This window comes from Chelmon rostratus, chromosome 13 (assembly GCF_017976325.1).
Source record: "Chelmon rostratus isolate fCheRos1 chromosome 13, fCheRos1.pri, whole genome shotgun sequence".
Taxonomy (NCBI): Eukaryota; Metazoa; Chordata; class Actinopteri; order Chaetodontiformes; family Chaetodontidae; genus Chelmon; species Chelmon rostratus.
In genome coordinates, this window is record NC_055670.1 from 5267030 (window position 1) to 5291112 (window position 24083).

Sequence of the window (24083 nt, forward strand, 5' to 3'; positions counted from 1 at the left end):
CCAGCCTCTCAAATGTAAATATTTGTTGCTTTCTTCTATAATAGTAAATGGATGATAGTAAATGGACATCTAAGCTTTGGACTGCTGGTCAGAAAAAACAAGCAATTTGAAGACATCACTTCAGGCTCTGAGAGCTGAGTTTTCACTATTTTCTGACATAAACCAAATGATTGATATATTTATTGAGCAGCTCGACAGCTGAAGCAGCTGTCTTGTATTAAAAATATAGACATATGAAGAAATAAATAGAAAGAACAGGTGTGTGTGTGTCTGTGTTTGTATTTTGAACAAATAACAGTGTTATCCATACAACAGCACAAGGGCAGTTTATTTCATTACAGTTGTAAAATGGCACACAAAGTTCTAATCATTGCATCATTCTCTCACAGGCAGTATTCAAATCTTTTAAACTGTTGCTCCAGAGCCGAAACAACACTGATAAAAGCTACTGTATATGGCAGATAAGAACAGAAGTCTTCTTGTTGATCTTCCTTTTCCAGAAGCACTAAAGCACAATGAGATGTCTGGCCTATGAATTGGAAAAAAAACTGAACTTGAGATTTTCATGAAATATTAAATTACAAGATATGTCATGTCATTAAAGATGAAATATGAATCCTGTATTAACTGGCAGCATTCAAGTGAATTCAGATGATTAAAAAAATGCAGGGAACCGGTCTACATTTCCATGAAAGTAGCATGTAAAAGACAGTGAGGCAACGCAGTCCCGCCCAAGTGCTTTCAGATCACTCACTCATTAGGAGTCTTTAATGAAATGCAAACTGAATACAATGAAAAAGCTATCACTGAAAATATGGCAAAGGGGACCTGTTTAATTGCTACTCAATAAAAAAGTATCAATGTTATTTCAGAAAACCTTTAATCATAAATTAAGATGGAGGAAACTCGTGGTTTTTATCACTCTGGAAGGCGTGGGCAAGGCTTCGAAAGAAGAAATGAACGGAATGTGATTTAATGATACTGAATGTGAAACATTAAAAAAAATTAAGGTTTCTTTCCTTCAATTATTGTGATTGTATTTACATATGGAAGCCCTCACATGGAAGTCACTCACTAATCCAGTTCTATTAATTCCACATGATGTCCTGTCAGACACCTGACAGACAACAGCAGCTGATAAATGTATGACATAGGAAAAACATGCTGGCGTGAGCATTCTAGTGACTCCTGTCCTGGAAGTGCTCCTTCCTTATATTAATAGCTTTTTTCTAAACTACATCATAAAATCTCTTAACATTTTAACATAATGCTCAGAATCAAATCCCCATCAGATGGGTGAGAACATGAACGCTACATCAGTCAGCACACTTCCAGGTCTAAATGACCTCTCGTTCCTGAGGTTTGGAGCTTTGAAATGTTTCCGTGATTCTTCTATTTCTCTCTTGATAATGCTTCATGACAATGAAGGCATTGAGAAATGACAAAGAGGGGGCACAGGGAGCTACCGTATGGACCCTGAAGAGACAACCACAACACCATCCATGTCACTTCAAAAACAAATGTGTAAAACTCTGAATTTGGGAACAGGCTTCCACAGGGTTTGTTACACTCACATCGAGGATAATGGCAAACAAACTGGAGGCGCATTCAAGATGCATTACACTCTGTTTCTACCTGCTCCTGGATGCGTGCAAACGGGTTCTGTGCTGGTCATCACCGCTGGATGCTCTTGCTGTCTGGCACTGGCTTGTGGCAGATATTGACCTGTCATTACAGTCCTACCTGCATGCTACAGTAACAGCTGAGATGGCGGGGAGGGTCCAGAAGAGTCTACGTCGCACACTATCACCTGCTAGTGCACACATATTCAGATCATGTCCAGCTGTAGCATTCCCTTTAAAACATAACTTTTTCTGCTCTTGTGCTACTTTCATATCCAGTCCATTCCCTTGTTCACATCAAAGCAAGAGCAGGATTCTAAATTTTTTAGGTTCAAATGCTCATTTGGCAGCAGCCAAGGCCAAAGGGAAAATGAGGTACTACACATCGATACGAGGTTGTTACAGTCCAAATGAGTGTAGTAGTTTCATCATGATACAGCAAGGCTGCTTCAACTCTTATGTCCATGGCCTACACTTTGTTTAGAGCAGGTCACAGCTCAAAGCCGGTGCCGGGAGTCCTGGCTGTAGCCTCCTGGGGATCCTCGGTTACGATGAGGCTTGTAAGAATCCTGGTAGGGGTCCTGGTAGTCCTCCTCCACCAGAGGTGAGTGGTCCCGGCTGTGCTGTGAGCCCGAGGACAGACGGTTGCGATTTTTCCGCGCCCGTTCGTTATGGTAGTTCTCGTCGGCCGGCATCAGGCTGCGACGCTCAACGGGTGAATGGTCTGCTGTCGTGTGGTTGCTGTTGCGGTTTCTTTGGGCCTGTTCGAGGAAGTAAAAATTGATTCTGTACAGTTTTTTTATTTTGTTAAACATCTGGTTCAACAGTTTAGCAGAATAAAGTAGTAGCAGTAGCTACTTTTAGACATGATACCAAAATTGGAAAAAGGTTTGTAAAATACAAAGGTTGAAAAATGAGATGTAATGTAAGCACCTGTTGACATAAGCATCATATTTAATGACATAAGAACATGTTCTGTGTCAGGCGGATGCTAAAAACTTGTAGTTTCCGCTTAATGTTGATGAGGAAATTATAAATGAAGTTACTCAAAGCTAAGAATGTTACTCATAGCTCCATCTATACACCCTAATACGCTACTGTGGGTGGAGCTGTGGAGTTCTGAGGAGAGCAGTAGCGTGACACATTATTGCACAACATTCTTGCTAAGTGTGTGGGACATACTGAGCAGTGAAAATGGCTCACCATCAGAAACCATTGTTATTGACTGAATTCAAGACGTCCACAACTGCTGAACTCCTTCAATAAGGCAACCGCAAACATTTTACAACTGCCTCTTAAGACTGCAGGAGCGTTACTCCAACAATCTGAGCATCATTTTCAGTCTGATGCCATAAAATCTGATTGTGGCAGTAAATCATGCAGCTGGTTAATGTGAAGCTATATTTTAGCATGGCTGAATTTGACAGGTAAGCAACATATAAACACACTAATTAATAATCAGGGAGTTCAGACTTTAAATGAACTCTCCAAAAAAAAGGGAATACAAGACAACTTTTTATTTTTTTCCTCTATCTGACAAGTTCACCTGAATGGCAGCAGGATACGGGGAGAGAGCGGTGGAGCCCAGATTGCGTCCCAACAGGGGGTTGAGTGGCGTGCTAAGTGAAGTGTGTGTAGCACGCCAGTATGCCTCCAGGTACTCTGCCAAGTGTTCACACGCATCTTCCAGCTGGTTCTCATCCAGAATAATATCAAACATCTCCTGAGGTGGGAAAGCAAGAGAGGAAAGTGTACCTGCTGCTGCTGCTACATACAGATTTCTTTTCAAAGTTTCACCACTGGTGGTTGCAGGATAAAATTGAATTAAGTAGTTGATGCTTGTCTAGATTTAAAAGTGTATTTGAAGTTGACTCACAGAAGGACACTGTGCTAGTTTTTCCGCTGCAACAAGCTGCACATTCAGATGTTTGCTTTGAGATTTCCCTCTTGATTTGATCAGCCGCTGGAGGACCTGTGGGAAGCACATGAACAGTAGAAAAATACGAGGAAACATCTCCAATTATGGAATAAACATCGACTTCGTAAAGTGTAAACATAAAAATTGCAGGGAAATGAACCTAAAACTGTATCTGAGAATCTGTTTGACACATCATTCTTCTTATTACTTGTCGCTAAGTGCAGCAAGTCATTTTCAAAAGATACCAGCTGGAGCTTTGAGACTTTTTATATACAGTATCCCACTAGGGGAGGGCAGCAAATGTGAAAATCAACACATCTAAAGGCTCTCCGCTGTCTACACCTTCAAACTTACCTTGGGTGAGGACACTTTAACGTGAACGATAATTGGTGCTAATGAGGTCTTGATGAGCTGTGCTGGATGGTTAATGGTGTCTGCATCCAATACTACCAGCTGGAGAGACCTGGCCAGCTCAAAGATCCTTTCTATTTCACTCTGGACCTCCGCTACAAGAAGACAACAACATGTAGCAGATCAACTATGAACAAGAAAGAATCCGAAGGTAATGACAAAACCTTCACAGTCTCAACACCTACAAGACATGCACATCATTGAGTGAAACAGTTCCTGTAGTTTTACCAAGGCTGGAGCGGGTGTTGGATCTCTCAATGATGGCCCTCTTACTGGGGTTGTTTAGTACTGACCTCTTGGCCAACGATATGTCAGCTGTTACCCTTGTGATGGATATCCTGCAACAAGACAGAAACCGCAGGTCATTCAGGGCAAACCAGCACCAGGATGATGCACCGTGCAAAAGATGCTGCTTTACTCCCTCCGCTCACCTCCCGTCAAATCTGTGTTTCAGGAAGTCGAACAGGGCCTTCTGCATCATATCTGTCACCTACATCGATCGGAGGCAATGAAATGAAGAGGGAAGAGGAAGAAGAGGGATATCAGGTCATTCAAGACAGATTAGGCAAAGAGGCCAAGCAGAGAACATAGTGTACATACATAGGCATGAGACAAGCCTATAACATCAACATCCCTTCACATTCACTGAACATGCTTTTGACTGAACATGCTATAGAGCAGCTAACAAGAGGAAGTGGACTGTTTTCATATTCATTCTGATGCTGTCAGGCTGCTGCTGAGCCAGGTCTGTGAATTACACACTTGACCAAGCGATTTGTGTGGAGCGAGCAGTCTCTTTCCTCATGGCTCTGTGCAGAAGGACAGTGGGCCAGCATTAAATAAAGTGATTAGCAGTTACAATGAGAAGTGTTGTAAAGACCAATGCACAGGTGACGAGCTGAGTCAATCATAAAGTGCAGCCTCTGATGTAGCTTTTGCTCATGAATATGACCGCCAGTCCAATGCCTTGAACTGAAACAGAAATTCAACATGAAGTTTTTGCTTCTGTTGAGAAATTCATCCTTCAAGGCAGACAGTCATCCTATTGGTCTGAGGTGTTTCACTCAAGGCGGTCCACGGTGCAGACACATGAATCAAAACAGACGAGCTTTGTGTTTGGCCACGCCAGTTCAGTTGTCGCTCTGATTTGTTCAAATGAGATTGACAGTGACAGAGGGCTGACAGGGGCTGCATGTCCTTTGAGCTGAAACACGGAGCAGTTGTCAGATGAAATTTAATGCTATTAACATGTGCGATGACATCGTGGATCAAAAAGGTGAGAGGCGGTGGACAGTTGTAGATTTACACAAAGCAATGTATCTAAGATCAGTTCTCAGGTACTTGTACTTTACTTCACTTCTTCAATCACATTCTACTTTTCAATGTTTCCAATACATTTATTAGACAGCTATAGTTACTTACTAGATTAATGTTTCACATACAAACATGATCAGTTTACAAACTAAGATACATCGTTATGGATTAAAGTAGCCAACAGCTCAACCTGCTGTAGCATTAAAATACTGCTTACATACGTCACGTTAATACAATAGTATCAATACACTGCCAAGGGTCATTCTGCTGCATGACAAGGACTTTCACATTTACATAAGATATTCTGCTCATAATGCTTATGTACTGTAATTTAAGAGGCATTTAGTTGTAAGAGAGTATTTATGGTATTGCTATTTTTATTTAAGTAAAGGATTTGATTACTTCCACCATTGCAGCTGCACCCTGTATGAGATGCAATGCAGCCTCTTATTAAGCACTCTGTTAGGAAAAAAAGGGTAACAATTTATATTAAAGTACACGTTTGTTCTTTATTAGTTATTATAAAGCACTTATTAATGCCTTATTCTACAAGTTTTCTGCTTTTCCCTCAAAAATCTGATTATTACAGCTTATTGGTAGCAGGTAAGGGAGTTGTACATGAATTATGATCTTAATACCACAACCCTAATCCTTAATAACTTAATAACCCCCTAACCCCAAGAATAAAGTATTAGTAAGTGCTGTATAATGACTAATAAAAAGCCAGTCCGCCACTAATGCATGCTAATAAGAAACGACTTAAGTGTTACGAATACAAATTACCTATATGCTCGCTTTGTGCCATTGGCAGACTGGGACACCTAATAATCTCTAAGGCAAATTATTAATAAATTATTATTATTATTATTATTATTATTATTATTATTATTATTATTATTATTATTATTATTATTATTATTATTATTATTATTATTATTATTGTTGTTGTTGTTGTTGTTGTTATCATTGTTATTATTATTATTATTAAATGCCATTGAGTCATTCATTTTATTCCGAGACTTTAGTGCACCACATTATTCTCTGTTTCTAATTTCAAACCATGCTCCACTTTTTCAGACTGATGCAGTTTATCCAGAAGGTTGTTACCACGGCAACACCAGAATGGGAGGCGAAAACTGTGATTCCATGACAACTGACTCCCACCACCTCCTTGGCCTCCTTTATTGTTTGCCCTGTGTTTCCGATGGTAACTGATAATCAATGAGCAGTTCCAGTTTTATTGCTGTATCTCTGGGAATTTAAGCTTCAGAAGGAATTTAATCTGCTGCCGGTGGAAATGCAAGACCATACAACATGATGCAACGTGAGGCATTAGTCAGCTTGGCCCATAATGAATGCATTGTCACTCTGAGAAAACGATGTCGAAGAGGGAACAGGGTAGTTATTACACCTACATCAGTGCTGAATTATCAAGGATGTTCTTGCCAAATGTCTTTAAATTGTAAACAGTATTTCAATGAACTGTAAAGTCAGTCTTTTCCTGTCAGTTGTCACTCATTTTCAATATGCCACGTATCTCTGCATTGAGATTTCACTGCAAAAGGTCACTTCTTGGCCTCAGTAATGAAGACAATGTTTTTATGAAGTATATGTATGCACTACTGCAAGTGCACTACCTAGAATATTGTTATATTATTAGTTATAGGAAACAGAGATTTCAGTTGTTCAAGTGAGACAGAGGCTGAGTCAGAATGCTGGAGGAGCAACAGTGCGTCCTACCTCGTAACCTTTTAAGGACGGTCCCACCAGGACAACAGGCCTCATAGAGGGAACCACGTCATACGGAGGGATGTGCTCAGCCTGGAGGGGTGGACACACACGCATACAGTCAAGAAGTGTCTCTTTAAAGAAACCAGTAAATCTTCCAAGCAACCTCTGTGTAAGTGAACCGATGCTTTAAAGCAATGTTCTGTTTTCAAATGAATGAAATGTTTTCATGATTCTCAGTTAACAGCAATGATTCAAGCTATAGACATGTCGTCACGGAGCATGATGTGCTGGTGTAAGGGGATTATCACTTTTGAGAAAAGAACAGTCTGCAGAGGAGAATCTAACTCAGATGCAGCAACCAATTATATGAGCCACTGGCTTTGGCTGGACTAAAATCACAGTGGCTAGATCTAAATGATATCACACTCTGCTCAGCTATGGCTACAGAGGTCTACTCACGTTAAAATAATGTCCAGTGAGAATCTGTGTGTTAAAGTTGAGATTGACCATTAAAATTAATAATACTAATCAAGTATTCTAGTGTGTTAGGTTTGTTGTGTTTTTAAGCTATATTCTTAACACAGATGGGTGTTAAAATTACTGGTAATGGTTCCCAATAAACTGTCCATTTTAGGTTGTTGAGAACTGAATTTTGAAGTGTCACAGTCACAAGACTGACATGTTAATTAAAGGCACGATCTGTGGTCCAAATGTAAAACGTCAAACTCTGGTCTCTCTGTTGGACTGCTCTTTACAAGGCTGACTGACTAACAGAGCGAGTAGAGTAACAAAGGAGCGCACATCATGCTCATAATTTGGGTAATTCAGGTAACTACAGAGGACCACTTTGTACCTTATCAGCAACATTCATTTATATTATTCTATTCTTTAAACAGTAATTAATCAATTTTTGTGACAAATGTTTTGTCAGTAACTCAAGCTCTTTGATGATTTAGCTATGCTTTCCATAATTGTATTTTTTCCGTTTCCATTTGAATAATTTAAATGTCCACACTCACCACTTTCTGTTTCTGCTTTCCTGAAAAAGAAAGGAAAGCTCAGGTGAACAAGTGTGTACCGGACCAGGCCTATAAGGAGAATTCTATCAGATATTATAAACCAGAATTATAGCACAGGGGCTGAATACCTACTCCCACACAACACACTAGACATATAGAGCAGATGTCAAGACAAACATTTCCTTCAGTGAATGGGATGACAGTGTTTCCTCTCAGGCCTAAATAGACTCTCTAGTATCTGTGGGACCAACCTGCAGAGTTGGGGTTCGGCTTGAATGTGCCCGACACCATTTCTCCCAGACTGGAGGAGGAATTCCCACTGGACTTACTGCTACAATGATAACAGTAAACAGAAAGAAAGAAGTGTTAATGTGAAATCCGGCAAGATGACAAATTCAGACACCCCTGACCCCTGGGAGACTGATGACGACAGACTGTCTTCAGGCCACACATCATGCTATGAATAGCTATAAAACCTGAAGAACAGAAGAGTGAAATGAGTCAAGCTGACAAGTCTTTCTTCTCTCACCGCTGTAACTGAGGACAGATGATAGCGCTCAACATCTCTAATCGCCTTGGTGGCTGAAACGCGTCACCCCCATCTGATGGAAAATTCTATGCGTGGCCGCGATCCAGGCACACCTCTGAGAGGTTGGACCACACAACACAGCTCGGCTTTCATCCACCTCATCCTTCCTGCCTATCTGCCGGCTCAACTGCCAAAGCTTTACTCATCCCTGAAGTGGCTCTCTCCCCAACACATCCCCAAACCCTCCAACCCTCTTTATCCCTTTTGATCCACAAACTGTCTTCTCTCCAGTGTCTGCTGCTGTTGATGCCTCCCCCCCTGCTGCACTCTCACATCCCAGCTCTGGTCCAGCTCTCGTCTTCAACTGACCCGTGGAAGCGTCCTCTCTTCTGTTCCTGCTGGAGTCGGATGTTTTCCAGCTTCAGAGGGCTCGGGATGAAGCCGATGTCGCAGCCTTCTTTCACCAGGCGGCCGATCCACCAGTCATTGTTGAACTTCTGTAGAGTGGAGGGATAAAATGAAATAGCGGGGCTTTCACATGACTCTGTGAGATGGACAGCTATGAGTGAAGACAGAGAAGCCGAAGATGTGTATTTAAGAATTTCTCATTAAAAACATGTATATTTGGAAGGAATTAGATTCCTGATCAGATCCAGTGAATGAATTTGATCAATTCAGACCTTCTTGAGGCACAGAACTTGCACTTGAATTTGCAATGTCTAAAACCTTTTTCTTAAAATAAACCTCACATATCAGTATGAACCACAAGTGGATTGAAAGAATAGTTTCCCAGGCCAGCATATAAATTTTCTGCACAGGATGTAACGACAACTAAACTCTACCTCTGGCTAATTCATTTTGGTAACGACTGGGAGCTGCAGTTGCGGCATGCTACTGAACAACAAGGCTTCCTAATATATTTTTAATAATGGAAAAAAGTGGAGGCAAAAAACACCATGACCTGAAAGCAGAGTGCTATTTACTCTGCTGACACAATGTGTATTATCCAGCACCAGCTGTCCAAAAACGAACACAGCAGGATGATCGAAAGCTCCAGAACAGCTGCTAAACGAACCTTGTGGTGAAAGTGTTTTCTTGGCTGCTGCTTCCAAGGCCAAGAATGAACTCTGAACTTGTGCTTTTAAGTCAGCGTGGACAAGAAGCTCTCAAAGTGCTCAAAAAAGAGGAAATCTGAACATTTGCAAGACAACTTGGCAAACTCCATCTGCTGATGAAAATAATTTGCTATGATCAAAAGCTCCAGAACAGCTGCTACATAGATCTTGCTGGAGAGATTGTTTTCTCATGATTGGCTGTGTGTTTGAGTTCAGTTCTAGCCAGTTTCTCTCATTGCTGACAGAAACTTGTTTTGTATGACCAGTGAGTCAACGGAGGAGAAGCTAAACGCTGCTGATGTTTGATATACCTTGGCCACTGATTTAGAACGGCATTTAACCACTGACCGGAACTAAAATGTTCTACTTTAATAGACAGCTGCCAGCCAATCAGAAATGAGTCTTCTTCTTTGGCCATGGCAGGGAAAACACTTTTCTCAAATGCTAGATTGTGACAAAGTCTATTAGATACACATTAGTAGAATATGGAACTCCTGTATGTAACAGTGTTATTTATGAACCAAACGGAGTGACCTACATTCAATCCTTCATACAGCACCAAAGGTTTAGCCTCCCCGGGTGGATAGTGCTTGAACTGTACCTCTTTGATGTGGAGGAAGTCCTTGGCGTCAAAGGAGACGGCAGTGCCGGCCACAGGAACGTCCTCATCCAGAGCACCACAGTAGCTGACATTGGTCCTCACAGCAAATGCTACTGCTTTAGTCTGTAAGAGAGCAGTGAGAGAGGAGTCATCACAGCGGCAAGGTGTTAACGTGAATGCTTGACAGGGATGGAGATATGGATAAAATCTTCAGTGATAAAGAAGAAAATTTTATATTATGGTGTTGTTATAGTATTTCTTGTGGAAATTAAACTGAGAAACAGAAGCCGGAGTAGACACACAGAAGCATGGTGGGAGAGTTTCCCTCAGCAGAGACAGTTATTACAGCACCACTGTGCTCATCAGGCTCCAGCATCACATGCAGCGAGCCCGCAGTGAGGGGTGGGTGCAGCTGAGGGGACGCTGTTTCAGACCTCCTGATGAAGACATTAGCAGTGATGATCACATCCACAGCGTGCAACAGCAGAAGATCTCACCCGAAGGCCAAAAAGCATTGATAATCTATAAAGATGGCTCCACATCTATTTTATACATTTTTCTCTTTCTTTATCGTCTATCCTTTTTATTTTTCTACTGGAAACTACATGGCTGCAATAGAGTGACCTGATTGATCAAGTTCATGATTTTTATCTTTATCATTATTATTTATCATAAATGGATTTACTGAGAGACCCGAGTGACAAATCAATATATCGTAGGTGAAATGGTTCTAAATTTCTTTACTTTATTTTCTACACACTGCCATTTGCTGTAGATATTCTTTTTTGTGCAATACTTTTTATTACTACTGTTTGCTATTTTGCTATTTTATTGTTATGTATATAATCTTTTTATTGCTTGCTAGTTTGATATTTTATTATGTATAGTTTGTTCTTTATAGTCTTATTTGACAGTTTTTCACTTATTTCACTGTGTGTAATGCTGCTGCTGCACTGCAATTTCCCAGCTTGGGATGAATAAAGTCAGTCTATCTATCTATCTATCTATCTATCTATCTATCTATCTATCTATCTATCTATCTATCCATCCATCCATCCATCCATCCATCCATCCATAATTAGCGGGCCAGAAGTATGGTGCAGGAAGTAACACTGAATCATGTGTGCTGTCTCTGTGAGGTGGGATTATATGTGTTTCATGTGATATGCAGTACAATACGTAGCTCTATTGTCCTGTAAATAGTTCCCAGTGAAAATGACCTTTGCCCTCTCGAGCTGGACAGTGGCCTGCTGCTCCCTCTCCTGCCGGCCGCCCTCCTTCTCCTCCTCCAGGGACACATCCGAGTCAGACGGTCGGCTTGTGTAGGAATCAGCTGAGCCCTGTAGAACAACAGGAAAATAAAATGTTACCAGGAGGGATAGAAAGTACCAGTACTGGTGATAACTTTCTTAATGTGGTGCAGACTAGCATTGACATTCAAGGTGCAAAATCCAATAATAACCTCTGCAGCGTGTAACTATGTCCTGTTCAAAAGCCAATTTGAATGCAAAACAGCGCAAATAGATGCAGGACATAATAAGAGCCTGTTTCTTAAAACCACAGAGACTGAGCAAATGAATGGGAGGGGGAGGTTAGACACCCAGGTGTGCGTGAGTGTGTGTGTGTGTGTGTGTGTGTAGGCTGTGTCATGTGACTGGCTGTATTCCTCTCCATACGGGATCAAAGGCTGACAGATTAAAGATGACGAACCGGCTGAGAGGGAAGGTTCAGAAAGATGGTGTTGTTATTTTCAGAGATACAATTAGGAACATTGAGGGCAGACACAATACTCAGCTACTGGGTTGGCAACAGGAAACCCTGCCTCATTTGCTTCGTAACCATAGTAAATAGAGTAAACATCAATTTGAATGATACAAAGGAGTACTCCCTCTCTCCTCACAGACTGAAAAATAAATACTGGACGTATCGTGATGTCACCCACTGGCTGTGGACTACCGTTGTGAAGCCTCGAGTTTGGCATTACAGCCGTCGCCATCTTGTTTTTTTTTCAAGAGAGAGAACAAAAAAAAAAACAAACAGCAAGATTATGACTATCTGAGGAAAATGAGGAAGCAACAGTGGATGATCAGCGACGGCTGGAGAGCAAGTTTCCCCTCAGCAGTGAGAGTTGTTACAGCACCCAAGTGGCCATCAGGCTCATGCAGGCTCGACTAAATTCCGATGAAAATTAGCTCCCAGTTCTTGTCCTCTTGGACCTCACTGCAGCGTTTGATACAATTGACCATGATATCTGAATCAATCATCTTGAACAGTTGGCTGGTCTTTCTCTGTGTTAAACTGATTAAAAACTGCATTTTACTTTTTTTATGCATTTTATGCATTCTATGTACTCTATACTATATTATTATTCTTATTATTACTACTAATTACTACTGTTCAGTGGCCTTATTTTCCATCTTATGTTATGCATTCTCTTTATTCTACTTCATTTTTACTATTATTATTAAGTTGGTTTTAGTCTTAGTCTTATTTTACATTAATTTTTTATCTCTGTTTTATGTTCTTCCTATGTCCTATGTTTTAAGTGAAGCACTTGGTGCATGTGATTTCTTTGTTGTAAAGCACTTTGAGCAGCATTTCTTGTTTGAAAGGTGTTACACCAATAAAGCTAATCATTATTATTTTTATTATTATTATCATTATTTGGTGAAAAATATTGTCAAATTTGACTTTGCACAGTAGCAAAGTAGAAAGCATCAGCATGATGTCACCTGTTCCTGAGCATGAAATGAAAAGCACACAGTTTACACACCTGAGTAGGGCCCTGTGAATGGATCCCTGGCTAATGGAGCTGGACATCAATCATCATAGATGGCTAAATCTACAGTGTGTATCTTAACACTACTGTTTTCAAACAGTGCTGACTTGTAGTTTGCTCACATTGTCCTCACACAGCGATGATGCATGTGCAACCAGGACATCTTGGCTCTAAGGACGTCACCTTTGGCTGACCGGTGCTGGAGCTGTTTGTGCTCCCATGCGGGAAAACTGGCTTTAGGTCCCATTTGTTACAGCTGCACCATGTCATAACGGCTCTGCGGGCGGAGTGGCTGCACATGTTTATGTCTCTATAATTCATCAAAACAACGTATAGTTTAAAAAATGGCAGTGTTGGTGCAGCACTGTTCCCTCTGAGGATATCGTCATTAAGTGATCCCTCTGACGACAGCGTTGTAGTGCAGTCTTTGAAAAAGCAATTTCATCTGGTGATCAGAAGATTACTAAACTTTAAGATAGATATGAATGCTACATATGTGTAAATTGCTATTAACCAATGAGTGAGCCCCTATACAGACTCCCCCAGTCCCTCCAATAATCCTGCACAGAATAAAGTGGCATGCACAGGTGTGAAAGGAGCTTGATGCAATATGCATCAAACACAGGCCAACCTTAGCGGTCACTTTCACTGAATGCTAAATCAACTAATCCTTCTCATTTCTTTCAGGTGAACTGAGCTGACTGTTCTTATGCTAATCACGTTTGCTTGTTTTAGAGTATAAACAAGGACTAAAATCTTATTTTATCATGTTTTTATACAACTGACATCACAACAGCATTTTTCACTATTTCACTCTCTCTAGTCCAGCTAGCTGTTATTCTCCATTCTGTCTCTGTGATGGAGTGAGATGTTGCCACTTCAAACCAGTACTTCACGCAACACTACAGCTGAGTAATCACCACATTTGCATAAACACTGAACGCCTGCCCCATAGGCAAGGAACAACAAGCTCAGTGCACAGACTCTCTGGGGCCCATGAGCTAATTACTGCTCATCATCGCTTTCTAGTACAGGTAGGAGGGATGCACTGCGTACGGCCGCCTGCAGGCAGGTCAGGAGCCAGTTATTCCCCTTGTCACCAGGAATTAAATGAGAGGAAGGACTGAAAGATGAGAGTGAGTACGGCTGCTGCTGCTACAGTTACCACCACTGACAATATCCTTTATGATTCACGGGCCCCATGGTGTCTGTAACCATCCTGTCTACAGTCATTTGTAACCCTCTTCGTTTGCCAGTTTGTCTGTCAGTTTCTATTTATAGAGACTTAAAAGCTCTATAGAAGTGCAGCTAACAGTGCTTTTCCAGTTGTCAGCTGGTTCACATCTAACATACAGTATATTTATTGGCTTGAACAGGCAAGAACTGCATACAACAATCAGTGCCTAAGTATTGCCTATGTAACCTGTAAAAACCTATAATGGGCCACCCCAGTATCTGGTAGAGCTCATATTAAGGCCGAGTGGCTCAGGTTGGATTCCAGCCCGGGCCCTTTACTGCATGTCAGCCGCTCTCTGCCCTGTCTTTCCTGTCGCTCTCCAGCTGTCACTAGCTCAATAATGCAAAAAAAAAAAAAAAAGAAAAAGTATTACAATATGGGACCATGTTGCATGATAGTGCAATGGCCATGACATGCACCATGACATAATACATGAACGTGTTCATGAATTTTAATGGATTCTCTACTTTCATGTCATACAATCAAAGCGGTTCATCCCTCAGTGGGTGACGCTCAACAACAGCAGACTTCCTGCACTCAATATTCAAAAGACTGAAAAGAACAACAAAAAATCACTGCACAGCTTCTGTGTAAAAATTAAGTAAAATATCCTTTTTCTTTCTTTCAGTAGTAAAAAGCACCATATTCAGCAGTACAAAACAAATTGTATTGAATTCTATTTTTTCATTTCTTCATTACTTCATATCATTGCACATCACCTGTGGTCACAAGGCGATTAAAAAACAGCAACTCATTTGGATCCATCTGCTTATTGCTAAATACATGGATGCAGTCACCGTTATTTTAACATACTGACCTGGCAAATAATTGAGATCAAAATGTTTTCTTTGTAGATATATTTGTGGCATGAAGTCAATGTGTCATCACTGACCTGTGCTGGGCTTTTCCTGCTGAATTTTGCCATTGCTTTGTCACCATGTCATGTTGTCATGTCTTCCATATCAAAATTCATTCATATTTTCTCCCTCTTTCATGACATTTTAATGACATAAACTCTTACTACCCTTACTAATCAGTTCCACGGTCTACAAACACAATGTACTTTACAGAAGCTCCTCACACATCACAACACAATGACATCATGTTGACAGTGAGGCAGGTGATACAGCATCTTCTCAGTGTCATACCCGATAAACTGTGCAGCACACTGGATATCACGTTACGGTGTGTTCCAGAAATATACTTCTGTGTAAACACTCGGATACTGGTCTCAAACAGCAATCTAATATTACAAGTCTTTTTTGTCAGCCCCTCTCTCCACATAGACTCTGTTTGACACCATGAAAAACAGCCAGTAGGGGACATCTTAAGTGCATTGTGACAAAACCTTAACCACTATAACAGACCCTACTGTAAAATTCACCTTGGAAAGACAAAATACAAATATGATTTGAATAATTTGAGGGTAGGACTTAATTTGGAGAATGATCAGTTGGGGTTTTGGAGCTTAATCTTTGAAGTAACACATGCAATGCAATGGTTCACTAAAACTCCCAAATACCACCAAAAGGCATACTGGACCAGAGAGGCGGAGCAGCTGTGGCAACCCGCCACTTGGCTGGCTGTGCAACACTTCACTTTCACAACACTTGGATGAGCACGAATCTCTGCCGCTACAAATGATTACAAGCTATGTTTGACAAAAATGCTAGTTCATTTATAAAACGTCAAAGGCTACAACTACTGTGCTACAGGCTGGATAAACACTGCTTATGAAATCAAACTTTAATCGCTCTGATGGTCGAATTCATCATGTTACAGAACGGTGATCTCGGCTGATGAGAGTGCATCTCCGTCTCTCTCTGTCCAAGTGGCCGCCGTGAGATGCAGCATGTCACCACTCGGCTGTGGAAGCGTGAAGATCGTGGCGGCGTTCCATCTCTGACTGCGCTCGCGTGCTGATATCTGGACCGTCAAGCCACATTTGTGAAGCCCGTGGCTATCAGACAGACAGCAGCGAGAGTGGAGTCGATCGCTGCTTCCTAGTTGTTGATCTCCTCCACATTTTTGCTCCAGCTTTAACCAGTGAGGGGGAGAACTTGCATTTCTAAATGTCAGCTCTTCAAGAGCAAAGAAAAACAGCTCGCTACAGCACGTAGCTCCAGAATCTAGGTGTTTGAGCTTATTCAGTGTTGTTTAAAAAACCTTTCTGTCAACCAAAGAGTCTAATCATTTTTACTTTACTGTCTAAAAGTAAGCCCAGTAATATTTCATCCCTATTATATTGTGGGCCAACATGCTAGCTGAGTCTTAAATGTTGATATTTCTTCATGACAACTTTTAAGACATCTCAAATACTGACTGAAACTGTCAAGTAACAAACGTCAACACCAAATTCTTGGAAACGATTTTTGTCTCATTAACAATATATTATACAACGTTTATACATATTGCTTCATATAGATCACTTCTGATGGGTATTTGTGTAGCAAGACAATCGTCTTTCAGTCATTCACAAACCCAAATGAATCATCTATTTCTATTCATGCTGATTCAACATGGAGATGCTTTGTCTTGTACAGCTCCAGCTCGTCAGGTCGGATGGCTCTGATTTTCATTTTGCTGGACAGCCAGCTGGTGGACGTTTGGAGTCCTGCAGACTCAGCCAAAAGGGGTGAAAAACTGGGCCCCAGCACAAATGTTTACTTAACAGATGATGCCACCGTCTGTTGGCCCCGTGGATGCTGCCACACACTCTGCTCAACACAACCCATTAACAGCATCTTTCCACAGAGGACAGCATTTCAGCTCAGCTAAAAAATGTGGGATTTTATAGGCAAGCGGGTCTTTAAATAGCCAATACAATCTTTCTGAAGATCACATAAATATATATTAATGAAGCAAGGAAAAAAAAAATCCAAAACAGATCCTTGTAAGAGAAGAATGTGGATGATGAATGATAATGACAGCAATAATGAATCAATAAATGACAGGCATAAAACTTTTGATGATCGATTAATCATTCAGGCATTTATCAAGTAAAACATTTACGAGTTCCAGGTTCTAGATTAGCTGCTTTTCTCTGTTTTAGGTCATCGTAAGCTGAATAGCTTGAGTTTTGGACTTTAAGTTGGATAAAGCAAGACATGAGTAACTGCCATTTTTCTCTATTTTGTGACAATTAATTGCTGATTTTAAAAAGTGATAGATTTATCAATAAAGAATTACTTGTTGAAGTTCAGTATTCAAGAAATATGTTTGGGAATGAACTGGAAATGTATGACATGAATGTGATTCATCTCTACAAGAACAAAAGAACACTACATCCACCATCTTGCCTTTGTAGAAGTGAGTCCAATATACTTAAATATGATGATTTCAAAATATGTAGAGGCAGCTATAAAAACTGTACACACTGCATGTGCAAGCACACACGCACACACAATTGGGTAAAGCTCATGGGAGCAGGAAACATGCTTACAAAGGGCTGCTTGTCATCAGGACTAAGGCATGATGTATTGCTTTAAATTCTGCCCTGTTCATCAATTTCTTCTCCTGCAAGAGCATCTTCTTTTTCCACAACCATCTCATCCAATTACCGTCCACAGCCACTTTCACAGCAGAATGGATGTTTCGCATGACTGCATTCCCTGTTGCCATCAGCTGTTTGCATGCCACAATGAGAGAAACAGAGGTACAGTATGTTCTTGATAAACCCTGCACTGTTATTGTCACATGGTAAATAGGAGTCTCACTGTATAGATGTGTCCTGCAGGTTATACTGATACTGAGTAAATGGCATGCTTGACTCATGCAAGTGGCATACAATCAATGTATTATTGCAGAATTATCCTTTCAACCTTTTCCATCAAATACAGGGACAGAAAACACATAATCTGATGGTACCCAAATGGCAGGATTGCATGTAGAATAAAAAATGCTTTGAATAGATGAAGAGGAAAAGAGCAAGGCTTGTTCTTGTCATGAATGTGGAAGCACTGTTGAAAGCCCACGGTATAGCTTCAGTGGAAAAAAATATTACAGTTGCATATCAATAATTTAATGAAAATAAATGGTCAACAGAGGATTTGTACTGCAGTATGTCTTTGAAATCAACCTGCCAGGCCGGACGGAAAGGATTAATGCCTTTGTCCAGGGCTGCAGGCGCCTCTGCTAATGATCCATTCAGAGCCATGGGAGTCTTTCCTTGATACAAATAACTGTTATTTACTGCCTCATTACAAATGAAATCTATAACCAGAGGACGAGAGAAAGGAAAATAAACCACTGGCCACTATAGACGAGCACCAGCTTTATATCTCTCCATCTGAAATAATGAATCCTCTTCTGGAAACAAAAGATACAGTTCTCCAACAGGGAGGTCAGTGTGTCCGTCCTCTATTGTTTGTTAGCAATCCCACAAATTATTATTTTCATTATAGATTTTCAGTTATTTTTCTGACTAGTGAATTAACTAATTGGTTAGTTTATAACATGCGAAAAACAAAAACAAACAAAAAATGCCCATCACTAGTGTCCAGACCCCAGGGCGACATCTTCTGATCACTGAGAAGAGCGAACAGATTTGAGTGAAATTTGGTAGAGAGGTTGGCAGGGCGACAACATTTCACATTACTTTTTTGGTGCCATTAGTGCCACCATGTGGCCATTTATAGAGCACATTTTGGTGCACGGCTCCTGAACTGTGAGCCACAGAAGCAACATTCTACTTTGACTTGGCTCATTGCTTCAAGACATATCTTTCAGTTGAGGCCACGTAAGTTTACACCTAAAACACAATGTTAAAGCTTTTTTCAAATTTTTCAACCTATACATTCTTAATCCAATTTTAGGAGTTATCATCTGATGGTGACGCCTCTGGGGGCAATGGCGCAGCCAGAGGATATCCACAAAAGGCATATCCGGGCCAAGTCTTCCTCTTCCGTGTGCCGGTCATTGTTTAGAGTCCAATTAGCAACTTGAGACACTTTCTTACGACGTTTTGGCAGATCTCTAAAATCTGCATATGAACGCAGATCCATTTTTAAAAAAGCTATCAAAAGCTAAATCATCGCCAGATGGCAGCAGATGTGTTCTGAGGTAGCTTTTCTGCCAATGCGTTCTGCCTCTTTTGCTCTCCTCCTTGTTAATCTGCATGCAACCAAAGCCCAAACGTGATCAATACTACTCATCAATACTCCTCGGACTACAGATGGAGTACAAATGGAAACCAGAATGCTTCCGATACCAAAATCTTATCCCTTGGCTACTGTTTCTGCATTGACATACAGATATCTGTTTATAGAGATAATCTGGCATGAACTGCCATATCTCTCAAACAAACTGTGCATGTTAAACCAGTTTTATATAACAGGTGCGAGTACATGTATACTCAGGTACTCAAGCAAAAGTGTAAATGCACTATAGTTTCTGTGATATGTTGTTATTGTTGTGTGTCATATGCTAAGACAAGACTAAATTTAATTCTCTTCTTTTAAACCATAAGAAAACAAAAGGTAAACTGTGCAAATTTGGTCATTTAATTGCTGCGCCCCACATTTGTCACTTCCTGAAACTGTTAAGGCACCAAGGCGACATCTTTCAACTCATTTTACTGGAAAGCACAGACAGTATTCAGAGCACAAGGCACTTTACAGCATTCCTAAAATTACAATCATGGGCACAGACACAAGCAACAACTCTGCCAATCAACCTCTTCCCCTCTTCTCATTCTATCTCCTGTCCCTACCCCCACACACACACTGACAATGAGTTGTTCGTGAGGTTATTATCTAGGAGTGTCAAGTGGCCAGTCTTGAGTCCATCGTGCCACACTCAAGTCTTATCTGTTCAGACGCCAGAGCCTGCTCTGTTCTCCCATCTCCCGCCTTCTTCCTCTCCTGACCTCCGTGCCTGTCAGTCCCGGGCTAAAAGGCTAAAAGCATTCTCGCTTCATTGTATCCACCACCAACAAGGCTGGAGAAGTGGAAACATACCTCTAGGCTCCTCTGAAGCAACAGAGCCAAAATAAAGGACTGGAGCTCCAGATTCACGTACATCACTTCATTCATAAAGTGTCCACAACGTCATCCTCAGACTCAAAGAATTCTCCTTCCACAGCCTCGCAATTACTAGACAACCACTCTTAGAATTTAGATTTGACATAATGGATTACATCATTCAAGCCAGGTATGGAAAACCTGTACTCAATAACATCTAAGTTTAACTTTGCTTTCACTTCCAAACAGTTGCATTTAGGTTCTGAGGTTTGTGCACCGAACTCAATAAGTGGTCCAATAGCGCCAAACAATGTCCCTGAGTAGCTTATCATACATTCACGGAAAAGAAAGCTGGAAGTGAGGCACCCAAGAAAGCATGCAGGGCATTAGAGGTGAAGGATGAACCAAAATATTGGTTTCCCATCCTGCTGCCTTCACTGTCCCTGGACAAAGTCTCACTTCCGCAAAATCCAGACGCACAAGCTTATGACAAGTGCTGATAGCAAACCACAAGGAGAGTGAGAGCCCCGATGATGTCTGCTGTAGTGCTGCCAATGCTGTCCTAAACATGGCACAAAGTGGAACCCACTGCTGCGGTTTGCATTTGAACCAGTTCAGTGAGTTTGATTCAGTGAAAGGTAAAGGTGGGCCAGAGAAGACCCACACACACCTGCACCCAAAAAGTCAATGGAACCAGTACGTGAAGAAGCAGTAGAAGTTTGAGAAAATTTAAGTACACAACTGAATAAATTATATAACATAGGTATAGTCCATTGTAGACACTGTAATGTGGACATTACATTACATTTAACAGGCTGGATGAGACGGTCTCCAAGCGATACTGGGATTTTACAGAGACTCCATTTCCTGACCAGTCTGAGGTGGAAGTAAATAGTCTCCAGTCCCATCAGTTATTCAGACCCATAATAATGTGTCAGTATCACACGATAAGAACAGCTGAAACACAAACAAAGACAGAGATGGTATTTTTGGATGACGCCATACTATCAGAGACATACAGAGTTATTTTCAGTAGCCAGGTTTCTGTCAGTGAGTCCAGGTCATTTGTTAGATGACTGACGGAGCACTTCCACGGCTTGTGGGAATGAGACTCTCCTGACTGTCTCATAAAATATCTGCTTCTTTGGTAAAAAGTCAAACAAACAAGCTTTTGGACATAAAAACGTAAGGAGATCAATGAACTACTGAGGAAGATTTGGGCTTTATGGAGCTTTATTGTGAGTTTCAGCTCATTGTTTAGCAATATATGGTAATGGCAAAAATGGACTGTATTAATATAGCTTTTCTAGTCCAGCGCTTTTCTAGACCACTCACAGCACTTTACAACATGAGCCTGCATTCACCCATTCACACATGGTAGCTAGGCCACCTGCTCATTACGAGCATTAACACATTCACGCACAGATGCGACTTGGGGTTCAGGATACTGAACATTAGTAGAGCATTAAACAGCTAGAGAGCCAGATATTTCCCTCAGGAGTTGGTAGAGGCCAAAAACAGAGCAAAGAGATGGTAAATATTGGACTTAGGTGGCGAGAAACACGACTCCTCATGAATGATAATGTTGCTCCTCAACTGCTAGACGTGTAAGTAAGCAAATGTTTGCAAACAGATTTGCCATATCAAGTCAAAAGGTGATAATATGTCACAGTTCACAGTTTGTGTCTGCTTCCCCTGGGGAAACTCTGTGGAAACATTCAGCAGCTTCTTTCAGATTATGGATCAAGTTTGGATGAATTCAGCAGCTGAAAATGTTTTGTTCCAAAAATGCAACAGTTCCTAAATTTGCGACAGCTCCATTTGCGCCTGTGGTCAGTGAAGCATCTTAAGCTTCACTGACCGTGGCAACAGTGGCTTAACATGATATCTTGCATACAAAGTTGAAATTGTTGGCTAGTCCAATTATCCAAAATAATTGTACTGGATGAGAAATATTGAGGATATAATTTTAAAACTTTTTCAAATGGGAATTTGGGGTGGCAAAGAAATTCAACCAGTGACTCATCCCACTTCACAAAATCTACCTGGCCAAAAGCATGCAGACACCCCCCGTATCCATGTCTACTTGTTCTGGGGCTGTTTTTCCTGGTTTGGACTTTCCTGCTTTAAAATGAAAATGATCATGTGTACAAAGCCTCAGTCTGGTGTGGAAGAACTTGAACTGTACAGAGCCCTGAAATAAACCCTCCAAACACCTGGAAGATCTGGAACGCCCACTGTGAGCCAGACCTTATCATCCAACATTAGTGGCCGATCTCACTGAAGCTCCTGTGTCTGAACAGGACCAAATCCCTGCAGCCAGGATCGAAAGCTGCTGAAACGCCTGAAACCAGAGGAGTGGAGTCTGTTAGAGCAGCAGATTAATGGCCATGGCTTTGGACTGAGATGTTGAACAATCACATATAGGTGCAATGTATATTTGGCCACATACTTCTGGCCATGCAGTGTTTATTTTAGTTCCTTCCTTTAGTTCCTTGCAAACCATTGACCGAACTAGACTAGGGACATGAATATTAGCTAATTCTGACACAGCGATCCATCACAACAGTCTTGTTTTTTGCTGAGACAGAACCTTTGCTCCCTTGCTAATACTGTAAAAAAATCCCTTCACCTTTAATCTTCAGGAGGCAGCCAGGGTGTCAGGATGTGCAGTTACAGAAAGGTCTTGACAGATTCTGGCTCAGTGGGATTCCCTCCTCCCCTCCACCCAGCACCAGCTCCGACATTTATTGCCTTTGTAAGCATTTTTCCACTACCCTATCTGTATCAAAGGCAGCGTCTGTGTGTACCACCACCTGTGTGTGATCAAGATCATCAAGGGAATATGACGTCTCTCTGCCATGCATGCATTTGTGTCTTGTGTGAAAGACGCCGCAGTTGGATGCAACAGCACATCAGTATGACACAGATGGCTCTAGTGTGTGATCATCACCCTTATAGCTGCTGATCTTTTTCTGTATACCTTGATGATGTATAGTAGGATGTGAGGAAGGAGTACCGACAGACAAGTGAGAGCAATACAAATGAAGCTACAAAGCTCATAACAGCATGCACGCTGGCCATTCATCCGTATGGAGAGACGGTAAAGAAATACTGTTTGGATCTGCAGACGCTCAGTCCAGACAGGAGGAGAACCGTCATCTGGCTCTAAGCATCAGTGAGAAAACTGTACAGCTGGTTGATTGAGGAGCCCCAAGACACTCGCTCTCTCAAAAACACACACTCTCGTGCACACCCTTCCCCCAACCTCTTCCAACTCCCCCGAGAAGAGTGCACGGCTCAGCCCACTCAAGTCTCGGCGCATTCTGTGGGTGTTCATGAAGGGATCAACGAGCCACGACACAACAGAAAAGCGTGGTTTACAAGTGTCAGACGCCCCGCCACTCACCGCCTCCGAGTCTTCAAATCCATGTAGGTACAAGTTATCGTACATGGAGGAGTGAGATTCTAAAAAGCAGCTCTTCGGCGCAAAATAGACAGAAACCGTGAAGGATCAACCTGTTCCAGAGAGGATGGAAGATGAGGACAGGGGAGTGACAGAGCCCACCAGCAGCGTCTTTCTCCACATGAAGGTAGACCACAGAGCAACCACACCACGCCAAAGCAGCAGATTGAAAAAAAAAAAAAGGTGGAGCCCTGTGTTTTCCTGATGCTGAACTGGATGTTATTGCCCCTGAGCCGAGTGAGTGTTGGTTCCCATTACAAGGCAGCCTGGTCGTCCCCAGAGGCAAAGCAGACCTGGCATTTCATCTGCCTTCCAAGCTCAGATCACACAAGCCAATCCCTTCCTCCAGCACTGGCTGATGACAGAGGTGGGATGCAGCCT

The 24083-nt window shown here is 41.5% G+C and overlaps 1 protein-coding gene across 2 annotated transcripts in view; it reads right to left on the reverse strand.

Annotated features, from left to right (window-relative positions):
* Positions 1-2119: 2119 nt before the first annotated feature.
* Positions 2120-24083, reverse strand: part of cacnb4a (calcium channel, voltage-dependent, beta 4a subunit) — a 31492-nt gene continuing 9528 nt past the window's right edge. Inside the window, exons 3-14 of one of the 2 annotated variants that reach the window (XM_041950174.1) lie at positions 11481-11600; positions 10261-10383; positions 8914-9041; positions 8267-8343; positions 8016-8035; positions 7006-7086; positions 4383-4441; positions 4180-4289; positions 3895-4046; positions 3499-3594; positions 3169-3345; positions 2120-2383 (exon numbers count right to left, since the gene is read on the reverse strand). In XM_041950174.1, the coding sequence (XP_041806108.1) occupies positions 2120-2383; positions 3169-3345; positions 3499-3594; positions 3895-4046; positions 4180-4289; positions 4383-4441; positions 7006-7086; positions 8016-8035; positions 8267-8343; positions 8914-9041; positions 10261-10383; positions 11481-11600 (1407 nt within the window). Of the gene's footprint in view, positions 2384-3168; positions 3346-3498; positions 3595-3894; positions 4047-4179; positions 4290-4382; positions 4442-7005; positions 7087-8015; positions 8036-8266; positions 8347-8913; positions 9042-10260; positions 10384-11480; positions 11601-24083 lie in introns of both variants that reach the window. The other variant, XM_041950173.1, reaches the window with a different exon arrangement.